This window comes from Protopterus annectens, chromosome 6.part0, assembly GCF_019279795.1.
Source record: "Protopterus annectens isolate FY-2018-M chromosome 6.part0, PAN1.0, whole genome shotgun sequence".
NCBI lineage: Eukaryota > Metazoa > Chordata > Ceratodontiformes > Protopteridae > Protopterus > Protopterus annectens.
This window is the reverse complement of record NC_056737.1, coordinates 1551088730-1551107736: the sequence shown is the minus strand read 5'-3', so window position 1 is coordinate 1551107736 and position 19007 is coordinate 1551088730. Positions and strand designations below refer to the sequence as shown.

Here is a 19007-nt window from a genome sequence, read left to right as displayed (position 1 = left end):
GAGGAGTTTTTAAGGAAGGCAGGAATTAAATGTGCTATGTAATGTTCGATTGACAGTGACGGAATAGAAGATAAGATTATAAGTAATATTTAAAGTTTGCAACTGAAAATATGTCATTATGTTTTTTTTTTTCATTTATATAAATTTGTGATTGCCTGTGTCAAAAGTGATAATTCAATAAAGCTGCTGTTAAAAAAAAAAAAAAAAAAAAGTCCAACCTGCTTCCTTCCACCACAGTAAACTTTCTGTGGGCAGTGTTGACGTACAACCTGCTAAAAGCATTTTTGCCGCAGGAAAAGATCATCTTCCCTACCCAGTACTTTCAATTGATGGTGCAGTAGAGTCATATCATGCCATAGGATTCTTCGGAACACTGGTGTATATGGCATCCTGCATTGCGATGACACCCTTGACCAAATTATGCATGAGAAAGATCTAATGGTATCTGAAAAGTGTTTGGTGCCATCATCAACATCTATTGCACTTCAAAGTAGCAGTGTTTACCAGTGTCCAGGAAGTGGTCCTGTGGTGGGTAAAGGCCTGTACCCTAAACCCAGGAGTTCCCTTCACTTTTCAAGCAAGTTACCAAGTAAATAACTATGAATGCCTCAAATATTGCTTGTGGTACCCATTCTGGGGTAATAAGGATGCAAGGCAGATAGGATAGCTTATTTTTAAAGAAACATATCAGCTTAAAGAAATGACATTTGTACACAGAGTCCATGTGGCATTCAAACAACAATTAATAAGAGCCACTTTGTTACTGAGGACAGACAATACCACAATGATGTGGTATATCATCAAACAGGAGTATACACTCCTACCCCCTGTGCTGGATGGCCATGCAACTTTGGGAGATGGCACAGGACATGAAATTGTACTTACTGACAAAGCAATTCCCAGGAACAGAAAACTTGGCAGTCCATCTCAGCAGGTCATTGGTTGACTCAAATTAATGGATACTAAGAAGATCAGTTTTCAGTTTTCCACAGGCTCACAGACAAATGGGGTATGCCATAGTTAGATCTATTTGCCTCAAAAGAAAACAGGTAGATCAAATACTCAAGGGTACCAACTCGCAGGGCATGGAGGACAGATGCATTTTCCTTCCCCTGACCAGACCATTTCTGCATGCTTTCCTTCCACTACCCCAACCGCAGGATATTTGAAAGTATCAGGAAGGACAGGCCAATGGTGATCCTGATAGCACCTTTCTGGCCCAGCCAACACTGGTTATTCAGGCTCCACATCATGGCCAAGGAGAGGCTGTGGGTGATGCCACTGTACTCAGAGCAGGGGAACCATCATACATTCCCACTTGGCAAACCTGAAGTCAGCAGAGTGGATGATTTGATCGTTATACCTTCCAGACATCTTTTTGATAAGGATGTTTTACCAATCCTCAAAGAAGTCAAGAGAGAGAGAGAGCACCAAGAGGTCATACATCTCAAAATGAACAATGTTCTCCCACTGATCCTAGGGGGAAACAACCCTTGCATGCTCAGCTGCCCCTGGTCTTATCATACTTTGCAGAACTCTATTCAGAAGGACTCTTCTTTTCTGTTCTTTTCTTAAAATCCATGTCTCTACCATTTCTGCCTGTCTGTGCACCCACCTTTGTTTTCTTTCTGATCTTAAAGCAATTTTTCAAGGATATCATCCATGTTAGATACCCTAGGTGGGTCCCTTCCCCCTCCTGCAACCTGAACTTTGTGCCATAAATGCTGACTCTGCCATCCTTCTAGCCTGCTGCCTCCACTAACCTCAGGTTCACTATCTAGTAAACTGCCATTTTTGGTAGATCTCATATTAGCTAGAAGAATTGCTGAATTATAAATGTTTGTGTAAGAAACCACTTCTAATCTTTCATAAGCACAGAGTTTCCCCTGCAAACCAACCACTCCTTAATGTCCAAAGTAGTTTCTGAAGTCTCTCACAACCAAGCTGTCCAATTCCATGTCTTGTTTCCTAATCCTCAGGAAAAAAGGGGAGAGAGTCCTGCATTCCTTGTATGTCCACAGACAGCTTAGATTCTATTTGGACCAAACAAAAAAAGTAGGCAATCTGAACAATTGTTTGTAACTATTGCAAAAAATGAAGGAAAGTTTGTCAATAAACAAAAGTAGACCTCTAGCTGCATTGCCTTGCATTACATATGGCAATGATTTGAAATGCCAGGACCCGATAGACTGAGTCCTGAAACATGAAGACTGAATAGCCAGAATAATGGACTCAACATATACCAAGTCCTAGATGGCCATTTGTCAGAATATTCCCTTTTTCTGAGGTATGGCAATCTCATATTTGGTGTATATAAGTTTGGGGACTATGGGGGGGGTCTCCCCTCTCCACACACACATGCAAGGGTGCAGCAGGGCAAGCACACCTGTAAAAAAAAAAAGTTTAAAGAAGCATACTTCAAGGTTCACTCTTCTCCTGGATTTTTGATCTTTTCTATTAAGCTTGTTGGAACTTGGCATTTTGAGTGTCATTCCAATAGGGAGCTGTTACAAACACCATGGCAAAAAAGGTGCCTGATCACATTAAAACTCATTCCACTAGGGCTACAGCAACTACTACTGCCTTCCTCAGAGGGGTGCCTGCCCAGTCCATATTAATGGTAGCCACCTGGTCCTCATTGCATACTTTTTCCCAATACTAAAGTTTGGCTTTAGCTTCCAGGCTTTGAGTGGGATTCACCTTTACTGTCCTGCAGGGGCTTTTTTCCCTTTCATAGGTTCATAGGATAATACTAGGCTATTGGCCCGGAAGCCCTTATAAGCCTTGCCAAGAATTTTGCCCATGTTCCCTCAAAGTCAGCACCTGTTTCCCCTGTCCAGCAAGGACACAGGTGGGATCTCAGGGGTGACCAGTCTGCATGAGACTGAGTAGAGGGACAGGATTTTTAGCCTGTCTGTATAGGATAGGTGTTTGAGACCCTGGATATTCCTGGTCAGGAACCTCTGTGGTCTCTCCAACTGCTGCATGTGCTTGGCAAGATACATGCCGAAAGGGGCATTGTGCTCGATAATGGGTCTAATAAGGGAGGAGTACAGGGGTGGTATAATCTCCTTCTTCTTGCATAAAATACCTTTATTTATGAGGTGGGTCATACAACGGATGCAACGTGGTGGTCAAAAGTCAGATTGCTATCAACCTGGGTTCCCAAGTCCCTCACAACTGATTGCATGCTTAGTACGTTGTTATTAATGTGATAATTAGTGGGGATGACATTTTCCCCAAAGGGGATAATGAATTTCTTGGCATTCAGTTTGAGACCATGCTTCTGGCACCAGTCATTAGTTTGGGTAAGGCTCTCTTGGAGGATGTTCACATCACTAGGGAAATTTAAGACAGCACCCATCTTGCAGTCATCTGGAAACCTGGTCAGCCACAGACCACTACTTTTGGCTTGCACCTCAGAAAAGTATATCCCAAACAGCAGATGCCCCAAGACCGATCCTTGGGGTACACCACTTGTTACAGGTCTACTACTAGAGGTGGCTTCCCCTACATAGACTGAGTGGGTTCTATCAGTGAGCCAGTTAGCTTACCCATCTGGTAACATATGGGTTGATGCCTAGCTGGAAGAGTTCATCTATTATGCCTGAAAGGGGGAATAGTGTAAAAGGCTTTGGCTAGGTCAAGGTAGGCGGTGTGCACTGTCTTCCCCTCTTCCATGGCTTTGGTGACTGTTTCAAAGAAGTCGAATAAGTTTAACAGGCATGATTTCCCTTTCACAAAACCAAACTGTGTGGGGTCAAGCATTATATTGCAATTGGGGTATTGCAGTCTTTTTGGACTGTTCTTAGCCAGGAAAGTGGGACTGGATTACCAGTATCAAATATCACTGCCACCTTTCCATTTGCATAGTTCTGTAGACTGGTGTTTCACTATACATTCTCTACCGCAAAACAAATAGGTTTTAGATTTCCCATGTCACATATATAAATCTACTTTATTCAGCTGTTCTTACTGTAACTGTCTTAGGTTGCTGTTCTGCGTGCTGTTTTCTGTTCAGTTACTCTTACTCTGCACTTATTACTGCTTGTTAGTAGCCTTCTAATTTAATGCCTTCTGCACTTGTTTTAGTCATTTGTTTATTTAATTGCATTTATTTAAACTGTATTTGCCGTAATATTGCTACACACTCAAGTGTGTTAGTTTGCACTGCATTTGAATTGTATTTACTGCTGTTTTAGCTGCTTTTCTGTAAAAAAAAAATTCTAACCTTGTTTCCTGCCTTTCCTGTAACTAGTGTAGTCCAGATACAGACTTGCTGTCTCCAGGACTGTTGGTAAACTTCTGAGCCCCCCCCCCCCAAGCCTTTCTGTGTTGAAGGGAAGCCTTCTAGCTTATCAGTGGGAGTGGTACGCACTAGGTAGCATATCTACCACAGGAGGAGTAGGTTTTGGCATAGAAATTATAGTTTAATGGCCGTTTGGGCTGTTTTTCCACCTCTTTCAACTTTCTGGTTTAAAAGCCTGTGTTTGCGTTTGTTCCCCACCTTTCCTGCAACTAGTCTGGTTCAGGTACAGATATGCTATATCCAGGTCTCTTTGTAAGCTTCTGAGCCCCCAAAGCCTTTCTGTGTTGGAGGGAAGCCTTCTAGCTTATCAGTGGGAGTGGTAAGTACTAGGTAGCCTATCTACCCCAAGAGGAGTGGCTTTTGGCCCCGACACTGTAGTTTATTGACCATTTGGGCAGTTTTTCCATCTCTTTCAACTTTCTGGTTTAAAAGTGTAGTCCAAATACAGATTTGTATATCCAGGACTGTTGGTAAGCTTCTGAGCCCCCCCAAGCCCTTTGTGTGTTGGAGGGAAGCCTTCTAGTTTATCAGTGGGAGTGGTAAGCACTTGGTAGCCTATCTACCACAAGAAGAGTGGTTTCTGGCCCAGGAATTGTAGTTTATTGACCATTTGGGCAGTTTTTCCATCTCTTTCAACTTTCTGGTTTAAAAGCCCACATCTGCGCTTGTTTCATACCTTTTCTGTAACTAATCTAGTCCAGATACAAATTTGTTGTATCCAGGACTGTTTGTAAGCTTCCAAGTAGTGCCAAATTCTGCTCTTCAATTTTTCCATTAGATCTGCTAGTTCTCTCCTCTCCTGCATTTTTACTAGCTTGTTAGTTTAGCACTTTACAGAATGTTGTAGAAATTATTGTAGTACACAAAAGTGCTACCAGCACTAAATGTTCTACAAGGAAACAGTGCCAGTACTTAATGCCCACCCCTCCAGGCATGTCTAAAGGTCAGTTCTCTGTGCTTTCTCCTATTAACCAGGAGAACTTGGGCATCCTGAGGCAATGTAGCAACTGCCTCATGTACACTGACAACCCTCTCCTCTTACCCCCCAACATTCAGACTTGTTAGAGATGCACTTATATATCCAAATTGGAAGCCAAGCATTCCCCAGCCAAGACCGGAATAGCTGGTCAGGAGGAGAAAGTCAACACTTGCACCACACCACATGGAACACATAGTCCTCCAGAACACACACCAGCATTGCCTTCACATAAAAACACAAACTACACATCCACCTTTGCGGAGGCTCTCAATAAAAATCTAACCAAACATCAAACACTTCCAAGGCACAAACGCACGTGACCACCACAACACAACACTAATCACGAGACACATAACTCTCCTAAACAGTGTGCCACTCAACCAAAGCCCCTGAGGCAAAACAGCATGCCCAACACACTAATCATAGTCTGACTCGATAGTGAGGCACACTGATATCCCACTCACTAGGTTGAATAAGGAGAAAGTAACAGTCAGCTGCCTGTCAGGTGCCAGGATCTGCCACATAGCACACACTTGGGTCCCTCAACATCAGGTACAAATATGACTCTTTCATTCATATGGGTGTGAATGACCTAAGGCATACCTCCCTGGACTACGTGAAAAGAGACATGGAGGAGCTCTCTGATTATGTAGCCCAGGCAGGTATGACCCTAGCCCTGAGCAGCATCCTGCCATCAACCAGAATGATACCACAGTACAAGCAGAAAATGAATGATTTCAACAATTGGCGAAGTTTCTGGTGTCATTCTAAGGGGATCCAGTATCTGTCTGCCTGGGATGACATGATTGACAGACCTCAATGCTTTGCCAGAGATGGCCCGCATCTGCCACCCCTGGGCTTCCGGATACTGGCCAAGGCTCTTGCCACCCCTATAGTACCTTTTTTAAGTGGTATTCCAAAGACCAAATTACCACCATAACAGCTACAAACAAATGCAGTTTGAGGGTCATGCTGCTCAACACTAGAAGTCTAAATCTCAAAATGCACTCGCTCGAAGTACTCCTTAAAATGGAGAACATCGACATTTGTGCTGTAACAGAGACCTGGTTCATGGCAGCAGAAAGCACCCCTCCACTACCAGGCTACAAGTCATTCCAAACCTTTCTGCCTCAGAACTTGCACTGAAGCTCCAAAGGCGGTGGTATTTCCATATTCATAAAGGATGAGCACACCTCCAGACTGGTAGCTCAACATAACACATCTGAGATACTTCAGGTGCAGCTAACATTGGATAAGACAGCGATTCAGGTCGTAGCCTGCTATAGGTCCCTGAGGAAGGCATAATGGACTGCTTTTACTTAAAATTGCAGCTAATGTACATTTTTGCCATCTGAAAGGGCATTCCCAAATAATGTATTCCCAAATACAGTCCTGCTGTGGTATGTTATAACTGCTAATGAGAATCCTGAAAATGACAGTTACTAGCAAGCACCACCTTTCAAGCATCTGTTTCTAAAAGAAGTTATATGAGTATGGCAATACGGTGTAGAGGGATGGGGCCCTGTGTATCACACAGATGACTGTACTTTGATTGTGAATCTAATCCCCAAGAATTCTGCTAGGGGGTGGAGAAATAGATTGTGGTAGCATTTTTGCCAGATCACCTGTCCATGGAGTGATGGGTGGGGTTTACAACCAAAAGCTAGAAATCATTGGTGGAGATCAATGATGGTTCTGTAGAGGTGTATGCATATACTAAAAACCCTGGGCAGAACAATGTGTAGGACATTTAAAATAATCTACTGCAGCTGTCAGGATGGCAGCATACAGAGACGCCATGATCTCCTGTTCACACTTCCTCAAGGTTTACTATGAAAACCTCGAAAGCAGATTCTCTGTAAATGAGAAATCGACTGCCAGATGGCCGATTCCCTTGTTGATGACCGTTACATGATAGGTCATATCAGTGAATGCCGTTCTGCATTCACTGATATGAACTTGATGTGCTGAACAGAGATCAATGTACAGTGCAGATTGGGACATTCATCCTTTTCCTCACTGTAATGCGATCTTGGAGTTGGAATGTATAGTCTACCTTCAAAAATGTGATGTGAAGTGTAGGAATTGCACTTACCTCAGCTCTTATATGGACATCACATTCAATATCTGGTGAAAATGTCGAATCTGCTTAATTTGTTCAGCAGATTTGACATTTCCACTTAAGTAATATTTTGAGATTTGATGTTACCGTTAGATGTTCCAAACGGATTTTGTTTGAAATTTCGAGATTTTGATAGTAAACCCTTCCTCAACTACATTCATTAAGTATTTTACCTGGCTGTGGTGCCCCAGTATGATGGTGTATTTTATACAGGTGTTGGGGAAGATGAAGTGTATAATCAAGGAGGGGGTTGTGAAACACAGCTAATTTGCGATGAGTACAAAAATAAATACATTTAAAAAAGATGTTGTATTAGTTGTTGTCATGTTTTCTATTTTAAAAGTAACAGTATGAACACATTTTGATTTTTCCAATATGTTGTGCAGCTTGAAAACATATGCAGTCCTGTCTTGCAAGGCAACTTCCTTCTGAAAAAGCAACTTCTGAGATGCAACTCACTTTCAAAAAATGGTTGCCAGACTTTATACCAGCGGGTTCCAGCACAGTTCTGCAATTTGGTGTGCCGATGTGGATTTCAGAAAACATATTCACAGCCTGATGGTAAGTTATGTTCTGTAGTCTGATGATTTTGAATAAACACTCAAGCATTGTCTTTTTTGAGATGTTTACAATTTTAATACATTAAAAGTTGCATTTCAAACCCTGTTACCCCTAGAATTCATCAATTTAATAGCCACAGGTGCAAGTTAAGGCCATATCTGTGTTCTGAATCTTCTGCTTCTTTCGGCTTTTCCCGGTTAGGGGTCGCCACAGCAGATCATCTGTCCGCTCATGATTGGCAGTGGAGTTTTTACAGTGTCGAGTTGCCAGCCCGGCGCCCAACCTTCCACAGAAGGCACACACACACTCACACCTAGGGCCAATTTAGAGTGTCGAATCCACCTACTGCATGTCTTTGGGATGTGGGAGGAAACCGGAGCACCTGGAGGAAACCCACACAACTACAGGGAGGACATGCAGACTCCACACAGAAGGCACCCCAGCCGAGAATCGAACCTGAGAACCTCTTGCTGTGAGGCGACAACTCTAACCGCTGCACCACTGTGGCCGCCCCGCTGCACCGGTCGCACAAATCTTTTTTCAAATGCATGTACATAACAGTGTGGATCCTCCTACAAGGTAAGTAGAGTAAATCAGGTGTTGAATCTTTTTCTGAGATATCAAATGTCTCATGCCTGTTTTATAAGTTGACATCAGGAAATTCTCAAAATCACAAAGCCTTGAAAAGCCTTGAAAAAAGGAAAGCAGCATACTTACTACAATTTTAGATCTGCATTGGCAGTTTCAAGTCCATCACCTGTAGGACTAAGATCAGCAGGTACTTGATCAATTCAACCCTTAAACCTTTCTCAGTATACCAGAACTCCCCACTCATAATCTTCTGCACACCATACCTGTTCCTCCTACAGGTCACTGAAATCTTCAGCAACAAGGGAGCAAGGTACAATGAATCCAAAGACAAGGGAACTGGAGGGTAGGATTGGTATTGCAATTACAGTAAATAATAACTTTTCTTTTCTGATGTTAGGAGTTTTAGCTCCATCACTTGTATTACAAAGTCCGAAACTTACCTTCTTGAATGGCTTATCATAACAAATTACCTTTTCATGATAGTAGCTGCAAAGGTTGTTCTAAATCTGAAAGCTATGTCTGACTTATAATGCTTTGCAACAGTGCTGAGGATACTGAAGTAGCTTCAGCATAAGTGTTATTCATTAAAAAAGCAAGAGAGCCAGTCACTTTTGTGATTTGAACCTTATCTGAGGTAGGGATTTCTGTAACTTCAATAATAGGTCCAATGCAGAGAGACAGCCAGGAGGAAAGAGTTACTTTGGAAATTTGTTGGCCCTTTTTTTTTTTTAGGGAAAAAGAAACAATCAACTGGGAATCCTTTCTTATTGGTTTAATTACAGGTAAGATTCAAGATGACTATTCACATCCATCCAATGCAGCAAATAGCATTTGTCTTTGCTGGAGAAGTTGGAGACCTTGGGTATGAAGGAGGTATTGGCAAGAAAGGAAACACTGATGTTCTTCGTGTTTCACTGTTGCAGTCATAACTGTAGGGTGCTCCTGCCGGCAGGCAGCCCGAGGTCGGCCAGAATCCCAAAGTCTGGGTCCGGCGTCGGCTGTATAAGCTAGTATCCTGACGTCAGAACGCCTTGGTACATAGCCCTCAGCCGACGCCATCTTCTCCAGTCTTTCTTGCCGTGCGGTGGAAAGCAGCTCGCAAAACATTGGTTGGCGATTTTTGAACAGCGTATTTGGTTGTTGTCGGTCCGAAGTTCTTACTTCTCTTCTCAAAGCTAAGTACCCCGTTGGGGAATCTTTTTCTTGTTCCTCCGATGTCAGAAAAAGTTAATAATTGTATAGCGTGTGGGAAACAAATACCTCATAAAGATTTCCACTCTTACTGTCTACCTTGCTTAGGCCCTGACCACGACGTTTCTTGTTGTCGGTTCTGTGCCAGGTTCAACTCTCGTACTATCAAGCGCAGGTACGATTGGGCTTTAAATTATTTTGGCAGACGCTTCAATTACAGAATGTCGTCGGACACTACCGGAGTTCAAAAGAAGCGCAAAGACAGGCCTCCGAGGTCCAAACAGGACTCGTTGCAGCTGGAGCCAGCGTCCGGTTCGGCTGTCGTCAGTGAGGCGCTTTTGCAGCCCCTGTCGTCCGCCACTTCTGAACCAATGGCCGATACGGACTCCCATGGGGAGCCATCAAGGCCCACTATTTTAACTGCTGCAGGACCTTCGGACGTCGCTCCTTCAGATGGGTCCGGAACCGCTGTGCAGGTACCGGCTTCTGAGGGGGTTTTCAGGCCTACTCATATCACTATTTCAAAGGCAAAGGCAAAGACAAAGACTCCTACTAAGTCTAAGGTTTCAGCTCAAGCTGCTTCTGAATCCACTCCCAAGACACAAAAACAATTATTGAGGATGGCTGAAGATTTGCTTACAATGATTAGGGGTTCTCACCCCCCTCCTGAGAAAAGGCCTCGACAGGATATTACTCTGGATTCCTCTGACCAGGCTTCTGTATCTTCTGTTTCTTCCTCTGATCAGGACTATTCCTTTCCCCCTTATAAGGATTCGGATGCTGAGGATTCTTTGCCCTCGGCCTCTCCGCCTGAGGATTTTTCTTTTGGGGAAACCTTGCATGAGATGAGGGAACATTTTCATTGGGAAGGACAGGAATATTCTGCTTCCAAAAAGAGGCTTAGAGAATTTCTTCTTCTTCTTCAGCATATGCCTTTGGCTATCCCTCCTGTCTTGGACATTGTAGATGATGCTTTTTCTGAGGCTAATTTGAATCCTGATTCCATGCCTCCTGCTCCTTCTAAGCCTGATAGATTTTATAGGGTTCCTGACTCTCATTTATTTTTATTTAAAAACCCTTCTGCAGATCCTGAAACTATTTCTCAGGGCTCTAAGGCTGCTAAGGTTGCTACTTCTAAAAATCCTATTCCCTCTGAGAAGGATTCTCGTGCTTTAGACAGGTGGGGTAAAAAGGTATATACTTCTGCTACCCTGTCTGTAAGGGCTTTAAATTGCCAGTTTCATATGTTTAAATATCAGCAATTTCTTTTGTCTGTTTTAAAGCAAGAGCTTGCTTCCCATCCTGCTTGTGCAGAGGATAAGGAACTTCAGGATGTTTTGCATGCTACTGAACAGGTTAACAAGCATAGCTTACATTGTGGTTTTGATGCTTTGGATGCTTCTTGCAGGGCTGCTGCCTCTGGTACTGTGATTAGGAGACATGCCTGGCTTCGTGAACAAAGTTTACCTGAACAGGTTAAGGCTACGTTATTAGATGCCCCTGTTCAACAAGATGTTCTTTTTGGTTCTAAGGCTGAGGAAGTTATTAAAAAGATGGAAGAAAAGGCAAAATCCATGCAGACTGTAAAGATTTCTTCCAAGTTCAGCCTCCTAGATTTTCCAGGAATTGGCCCTCTAAAAATTGGTCCTTTCCCTCGTCTGACAGGCCTCAAAGGGGAAGATATAGACGCTCCAGAGGTCGTGGTCAAGGCCAGACCTCTTACAGATCTAGACAATGGACTGCTTCTTCACCTAGAGGGAGAAGACAGATCCCAATCTCAAAGAAAGCAAACTCAATGACTCTCGGTTGGGCTTCAGGACCCCTTCACCTGGACGCCTCTCGGAGGAAAACTGTCTCTTTTACAGAAATTGGACTCATATTACCCAGGACAGATGGGTATTGGACGTGATTTTAAAAGGTTACAAGTTCCACTTTCACACTTTGCCAAGGACTCACGGTTGGCCAGATCTGCCAAAACTTCAATGGTCAGAGGCCTTAACTCAAGTGGATGCTCTTCTGGCCATGAGAGCCATAGAGCCTGTTCCACTCTCGGAAATGGGAAAAGGGTTTTATTCAAGGCTGTTTCTGGTTCCCAGAAAACAAAACTCTTGGAGACCTATTCTGGACCTTTCTGTGTTAAACACCTTTTGGAAATTCCAAAGTTCAAGATGCTTACTCTGCAACAGCTAATTCCAATGCTCTCTCAGGACGCCTGGATGGTGACATTGGACTTAAAGGAAGCCTATTTGCATATCCCTATCAGACAAGAACGCAGGAAATTCCTCAGGTTCAAGGCAGGTTCGAGGCACTTTCAATTCTCTGTTCTGCCCTTTGGTTTATCTACTGCCCAGAGTCTTCACCAAGTGCCTGGCACCAGTAGTGGCTTACTGCAGACTTCAGGGGATCCAGATTTACCCCTATTTGGACGACTGCCTTATTCAGGCAGACAGCAAAGATCTTCTTCTTCAACATCTGGACTTTGTTCAACGTCTTCTCCTACTACTGGGATTCTCAGTGAACATAAAAAAGTCACATTTGATCCCTTCTCAACAAATGGTATTCTTGGGAGCCCTCTTAAATACAACCTTACAAAGGGCCTACCTCACTCCAGAAAAACAAACTCAGCTGGCTTCTACTTTCAACACCTTGGCAACTCTATCTCAGCTCACTGCAAGGAAATTCCTGCAGGCTCTGGGCTACATGGCTTCCTGCATTCTGTTGATTCCAAACGCAAGGCTTCACATGAGAAAGCTTCAATGGTATCTGAAAAGTGTATGGTCACAGCATTACCACGATCTGGATATTCTGATTCCTCTGATCCCCTGCCTCCAGAAGGAGTTCCTCTGGTGGTCCAGGGCTTGCACTTTAAACGAAGGAAAACCTTTTCGTCTCCCTCAACCTACTCAAATCCTAACCATGGACACCTCGGATTATGCTTGGGGAGCACACTTTCTAGACAATTGCCAGCAGGGAACCTGGACAAAGGACCATCTTCACTGGCACATCAATCTGAAGGAAATGTTGGCAGTTCAAAATGCCCTTTAGCCTTCAAAACCTTTTACAACCAGGGCCTCTGCTACCACAGACAACACCACGGTCATGTGGTACATCAACAAGCAGGGGGGTTCTCATTCATACCCCCTTTGCAGACTAGCTATGGGTTTATGGGACACAGCTCTAAATTTGAATCTGCATCTCCAGGCTCAATTCATTCCAGGGAAACAGAATCTCTTAGCAGACAGCCTGAGCAGAAACATTTCAGATCCTCACGAATGGATGCTAGACACCAACTTGTTCAACAGGATTACTGCAGTTTGGGGATGTCCCCAGATAGATCTGTTTGCATCCCATCTCAATCATCAGCTGCCTCGCTTTTGCACCAGGTCCTTCCACAAAACAGCATGGAAAGTGGATGCCCTGTCCTTCAGCTGGAGAAGCCTTTCAGCATATGCCTTCCCTCCTCTTCCTCTACTGCCTCGGGTACTACTGAAGATAAAACAGGACAAGCCCAAGTTCCACATCCTGATTGCTCCAAATTGGCCTTGACAGTTTTGGTATCCAACCTTAAAGCTCCTGTTCTCGGGGCCTCCTTGGATTCTCCCACTGAACCCTTCGCTTCTGTCCCAGCATCAGGGTCAGTTACTACATTCCAATCTCAAGACCCTTTGCCTGGCAGCTTGGCTCTTCAAAGGAATTTGATTTCCTCTAGTCTTCCCAAACAAGTTTTGGATGTTCTTTTGGAAGCTAGATGGCCTAGCACTAGGAAATCCTATGCCTCTAAATGGAAGAGGTTTTCTATTTGGATGCAGGACCGAGGCTCTGATCCTCAGGTTCCTGATCTCTCCTCTATTTTGCTTTACCTTTCGGAACTTTTATCTAAAGGACTTTCCTTTTTTTCTTCCATTAAGATACATGCTTCTGCTATCTCTGCGCATTACAGTTCTGATCCTCCTGTTTTTTCACATCCTTTGGTGAAGCAGTTCTTGAGAGGGACTAAAAATTTGCGGCCTCCAAGGACCCCTCCTGTCCCTGCCTGGGATCTTAATTATGTTTTAGAAAAACTTACTTTGCCTCCTTTTGAGCCTGCTGCATCTTCGGATATTAAGTTTCTATCCTGGAAGACTGTTCTTTTGCTAGCATTGACCTCTGCCAGAAGGGTCTCAGAGTTGCAAGCTCTCATGGCTGTGGAACCATACCTTATTTTCCATCAGGACAGAGTATCTTTGAGGACCAATCCTACTTTCATGCCTAAGGTGATTTCGAAGTGGCTTTAAATCAGACAATTCACCTTCCTACTTTCTTTCCAAATCCTCAAAATAAAGGGAAAGGATTTTGCATTCATTGGATGTGCACAGACAGTTACGATTTTACTTGGACAAGACTAAAGATTTCAGAAAGTCTAACCAATTGTTTGTTTCCTTTGCCTCCAGTTCTCTTGGAAAACCTATTTCTAAACAAACTATTTCCAAATGGATTGCTTATGGAATCAGATTTTGTTACACTCATCATGGGAAACAGTTTCCAGGGACCATTAGAAGTCATTCTACTAGAGCAGCTGCTACTTCTACAGCTTTCCTCAGAGGAGTCCCTACCAAGGATACCTTGGAAGCTGCCACTTGGAGTTCTGTGCATACTTTTTCCAAGCACTACAATCTCTCCTTGTTTTCTAAGTCTAGGGCAGGCTTTGCCTCTGCTGTCTTGCAGGGTATTCTTGCCTCCCTTCTTCTATCTAAAGCCTCCTCCCCTCTACACTGCTTTGGGATTCCACCTACAGTTATGACTGCAACAGTGAAACACGAAGAACATAGTACAGTTGTGTACACCTACCATAAATGTAGATGTTGTCCTTCATGGATGCATCTGCAGTCATACCAAGTGGGTTGTCCTGTCGTCAGGCAGCCCTGCAGTCGGCCGGATTCCAAAGTCCGGGTCCGCTTCGCTGATGTCGCACTCCACCCGGCGTCATCTCTGCTGGTCTTCGGTATAAAAGCATCAGCCGACGCCATTTTCCTCAGTCTTTCTTGCCGAAGCAGAAGCTGTTCGCAAGTGCCGGTCGGTCGGATCCAGAGATTACTTCTACGAATACTACTTCAAGACTTCTAAAGCTAAGTACCCGTTGGGGACTCTTTCTTGCCTCAGCCGATGTCAGAAAAAGTTCACAATTGTTTAACCTGTGGGAAACAAATACCTCATAAAGATTTCCACTCTTACTGTCTGCCTTGTTTAGGCCCAGCCCACGACGTAGCAGCCTGTTCGCCTGTGCCTCTTTCAACCGACGAAACGCAGGCGTCGGTCGGAGTTTGCAGAACAGTTTTTCGGTACTGATTTTACATTATGCCGCCGGATCCTCCGACTACCCCCAAAACGCAAAGATAAAGACCGACAGTCCGCGGTTTCGCCGAAACCACGGCAAAGCAAACCATGAGTGTCTCGGTTTCGAAACCGAGAAAACTGCTCAAAGTACAGCTGAACCTATTCTTACAACTGAGGCCCCTGCTACAATTCTTGAATCGACCTCAGAAATTTTACCCACTACGGTGGTTGACTTATCAGACACCATCCCTTGGATGTCTCTACCCCAGCCCGTGGTGCAGTTAGGCCACCAGCAGCCAAGCCCCTTAAGGCCTTCGCCGGGGCTAAAGCAGCCAAGACTACTAAATCAGTGCGTGTTAAACCGGGCTCATCGAGGGGGTCTTCTAGTTCTCAAACGGTTTGTTGGGCAGACGATTTAATTTCTTTAATTAGAGGATCTCAATCTCACCCAGACAGGGCCTCTCAGCCCCAGAGAAGAGACCTAGGGCAGAGCCCCTGAGCCAGTGTCTTCTGATGATTCTGCTCATGAATCAGACATAACTGACCAGCCTGAGGCTCCTTTTCCAATTTGAAGATTCTGATGCTGAAGAATCCATTCCAGCTGCTTCCCCACCAGAAGAATTCTCCTTTGGAGAAACCTTGCATGCCATGCGAGAACAGTTCCAATGGCAGCAACAGGATTTTTCAGACTCCAGAAAAAGACTTAGGACTTTTCTGCACCTACCACAGCACAGGCCCTTAGCTATACCTCCTGTTCTCTCTGTGGTGGATGATGCTTTCAATGATGTTTGCTCCGCTCCAGATTCTTTACCCCAGCCCCTGCCAAACCAGACAGATTTTACAGGGTGCCAGATACTCATCACCACCTTTACAAGGCTCCTCTTGCAGACCCAGAAACTATATCCCAGGGTCCCAAGGCAGTAGCCGCAACCACAGCTAAAACCCTATTCCTTCTGAAAGGGAAGCAAGGTCACTAGACAGATGGGGTAAAAGGTCTACACTTCAGCTACTCTCTCAGCTAGAGCTTTAAACTGTCAGTTTCACATGATACAATACCAAGAGTTTATGCTTGATCAGTTAACTAAAAAGCTAACTACTGATGAATCTCTTGATAAGAAATATGTATTAGAGATGGTAAATAACATACAACAGGTTAGCAACCATTCCTTAAAATGTGGCTATGATGCACTGGAGGCTTCATTTAGATCAGCCATGACAGGCACAGTGATAAGAAGACATGCATGGCTAAAGGAACAAGCTTTACCGGATCATGTTAAAGCTAAGTTGCTAGATGCTCCTATGGACAAGACAAGTTTGTTTGGTACACCTGCCCAGCAGGTTATGAAGAAAATGGAAGAAAAGGCAAAATCTGTTCAAACTGTTAAAGATTTCCTGCAGGTCCAACCCCAAGGTTTAGCAGGAACTGGCCTGCCAAAATTGGTCCTTTCCTGACTCCGCAAAATTTCAAAGGGGCAGGAATAGACGTTCCAGAGGCAGAAACCAATCCAGAGGAGGTGCCTACAGAGGACGACAGTGGCAAGGTAACAACAGAGGCACAGACACAGCCACTGCCACTACATCAGCACAACCACAGTGACTTAATCCTAAATCCGCCTACCAGGGAACAAATAGCAGCTCCTCTAGGCGGAAAGTTAGCCTTATTTTCAAAGAACTGGCACTACATAACAAAAGACAAGTGGATTTTACAAACCATAGATCAAGGTTACCGGTTTCACTTCCACACTTTACCAGTCAAAGAGGAATGCCAAATCTACCTCCAAATCAAAAACAGAGGCTCTACGCCAGATAATGGAGTTAGCAAACATGAGAGCTGTGGAAAGAGTGCCAACAGCAGAACAAGGAAAGGGTTCTACTCCAGACTATTCCTAGTTCCAAGAAAGGAAAAAGTTGGAGACCAATTCTCGACCTGTCCACCTTAAATACATACATCATTGTCCCAAAATTCAAAATGCTGACCCTACAGCAACTTCTTCCCATGCTGGGCAAGGAGTCTTGGCTGGTAACTCTAGATCTCAAGGAGGCATACCTGCACGTCCCATTCGACCAATCTGCAGAAGATACCTCAGATTTCTTGCAGGATCAGAGCACTATCAATTCTCAGCATTGCCCTTTGGCTTATCTACTGCGCCCAGAGTATTCACAAAATGCCTGGCATCAGTAATCGCCCATTGCAGACTACAGGGAATTCAAATTTACCCATACCTGGACGACTGCCTGCTACAAGGGGACAACAAAAGCAAGCTGACAACAGATTTACAAAGGGTCATTTACTTGCTACAAGGACTGGGATACACAGTCAATTTACAAAAGTCAAGGCTGATACCATCCCAAACAAGGACATTCTTGGGCGGAATTGGACACAGTACAACAAATGGCATTCCTGACTACAGAAAACAAAAGAACTTCCTCTTTACTTCTTGGCACTAACAAAACTGAACAAGTTAACAGCAAGAAAAGTACTGCAGGCCTTGGGCTTCATGGCATCATGCATAATCTTGGTCCCATTTGCCAGACTACATATGAGGAAACTACAGTGGTACCTAAAGAATTTATGGTCCCAACACAGACACAGTCTAGAAACAGAAATCCCACTAATTCCATGCTTAAAACAGGAGTTCCTATGGTGGGCTCAGGCATGCCAGTCAAACCCAGGCCTGCCCTTCCGCAGATGTCAACCAAGCCAGACCATCACAACAGACGCTTCAGATCTAGGATGGGGGGCCCACATGCTGGACAAATGCGTGCAAGGATTGTGGACACAGGATCAAATTCACCTGCACATCAATCTAAAAGAAATGCTGGCAGTAAAACTGGCAATCCAAAAGTTCAAACCTTTCCTCAAAGAGGGCCAGTTGATGATAAGGACAGACAACACCACAGTCATGTGGTACATCAACAAACAGGGAGGCACTCATTCATACCCCCTATGCAGAATGACCTTGGAGCTGTGGACCCTGGCACTCAGCTACAACATTCAGTTACAGGCAATATTTGTACCGGGAAAGACAATACTCTAGCAGACATACTAAGCAGAACCACTGGATGCTCACGAATGGAAGCTGCACCGGACATCTTCAAGACCATCTCAAAGAAATGGGGAATGCCACAGATAGACCTATTCGCATCACCTCTCAATCACCAGCTCGAAAAATTCTGCACGAGGACATTCCACCCACTAGCATGGAAAGTGGACTCACTCTCCTTCAACTGGAAAGGCCTAACAGCATATGCATTTCCTCCTCTTCCTCTGATACACAAGGTACTACTAAAAATCAAGGAAGAACGTCCAAGGATAATCCTGATAGCCCCAAACTGGCCAAGACAACACTGGTACCCACTACTGAAGAGCATGTCTCGAACAACATGTGGAATACCACTGATGCCTTTGATGTTAACTCAGAACAACTACAGCATCATACATCCAAACCTAAAAACGCTGCAACTGACTGCATGGAACATCACATAGCAGCAGCTAATCCAGAACTTTCCCAAAGAGTTAAAGACATTATTCTTGAAGCACGCAGACCTTCAACAAGAAAGAACTATGCTGGAAAATGGAAAAGGTTTGTCATTTGGAGTACCGAAGAGGAAAAGATGTGTCAAACATAGATATGCCTAACATTCTGGAGTATCTGGCGAACTTCTTCATTCAGGCCTGTCCTACTCCTCCATCAAGATACATGCATCAGCTATTTCAGCAGAATACAGCTTTGATCCTCCTGTTTTTCAAACCCTTTGCTCAGGCAGTTCCTCAGAGGAATCAAGAATGTAAAACCTCCCAGGAAACCACCATTACCAGCTTGGGACTTAAACTTTGTGCTAGAAAAGTTGACACTAGCACCCTTTGAACCAGCAGCAACAGCAGACCTACAACACCTGTCATGGAAAACTGCTTTCCTACTGGCAATTACTTCAGCAAG

At 44.1% G+C, this 19007-nt stretch overlaps 1 protein-coding gene across 1 annotated transcript in view; it reads left to right on the top strand.

The window, feature by feature from the left end:
- LOC122804001 (protein mono-ADP-ribosyltransferase PARP9-like) overlaps positions 1 to 19007 on the top strand; it is a 1237155-nt gene that overhangs the window by 1122278 nt on the left and 95870 nt on the right. The window contains exon 9 of the mRNA XM_044073682.1: positions 7797 to 7971. Within this exon, the coding sequence (XP_043929617.1) occupies positions 7797 to 7971 (175 nt within the window). The remainder of the gene's footprint in view (positions 1 to 7796; positions 7972 to 19007) is intronic.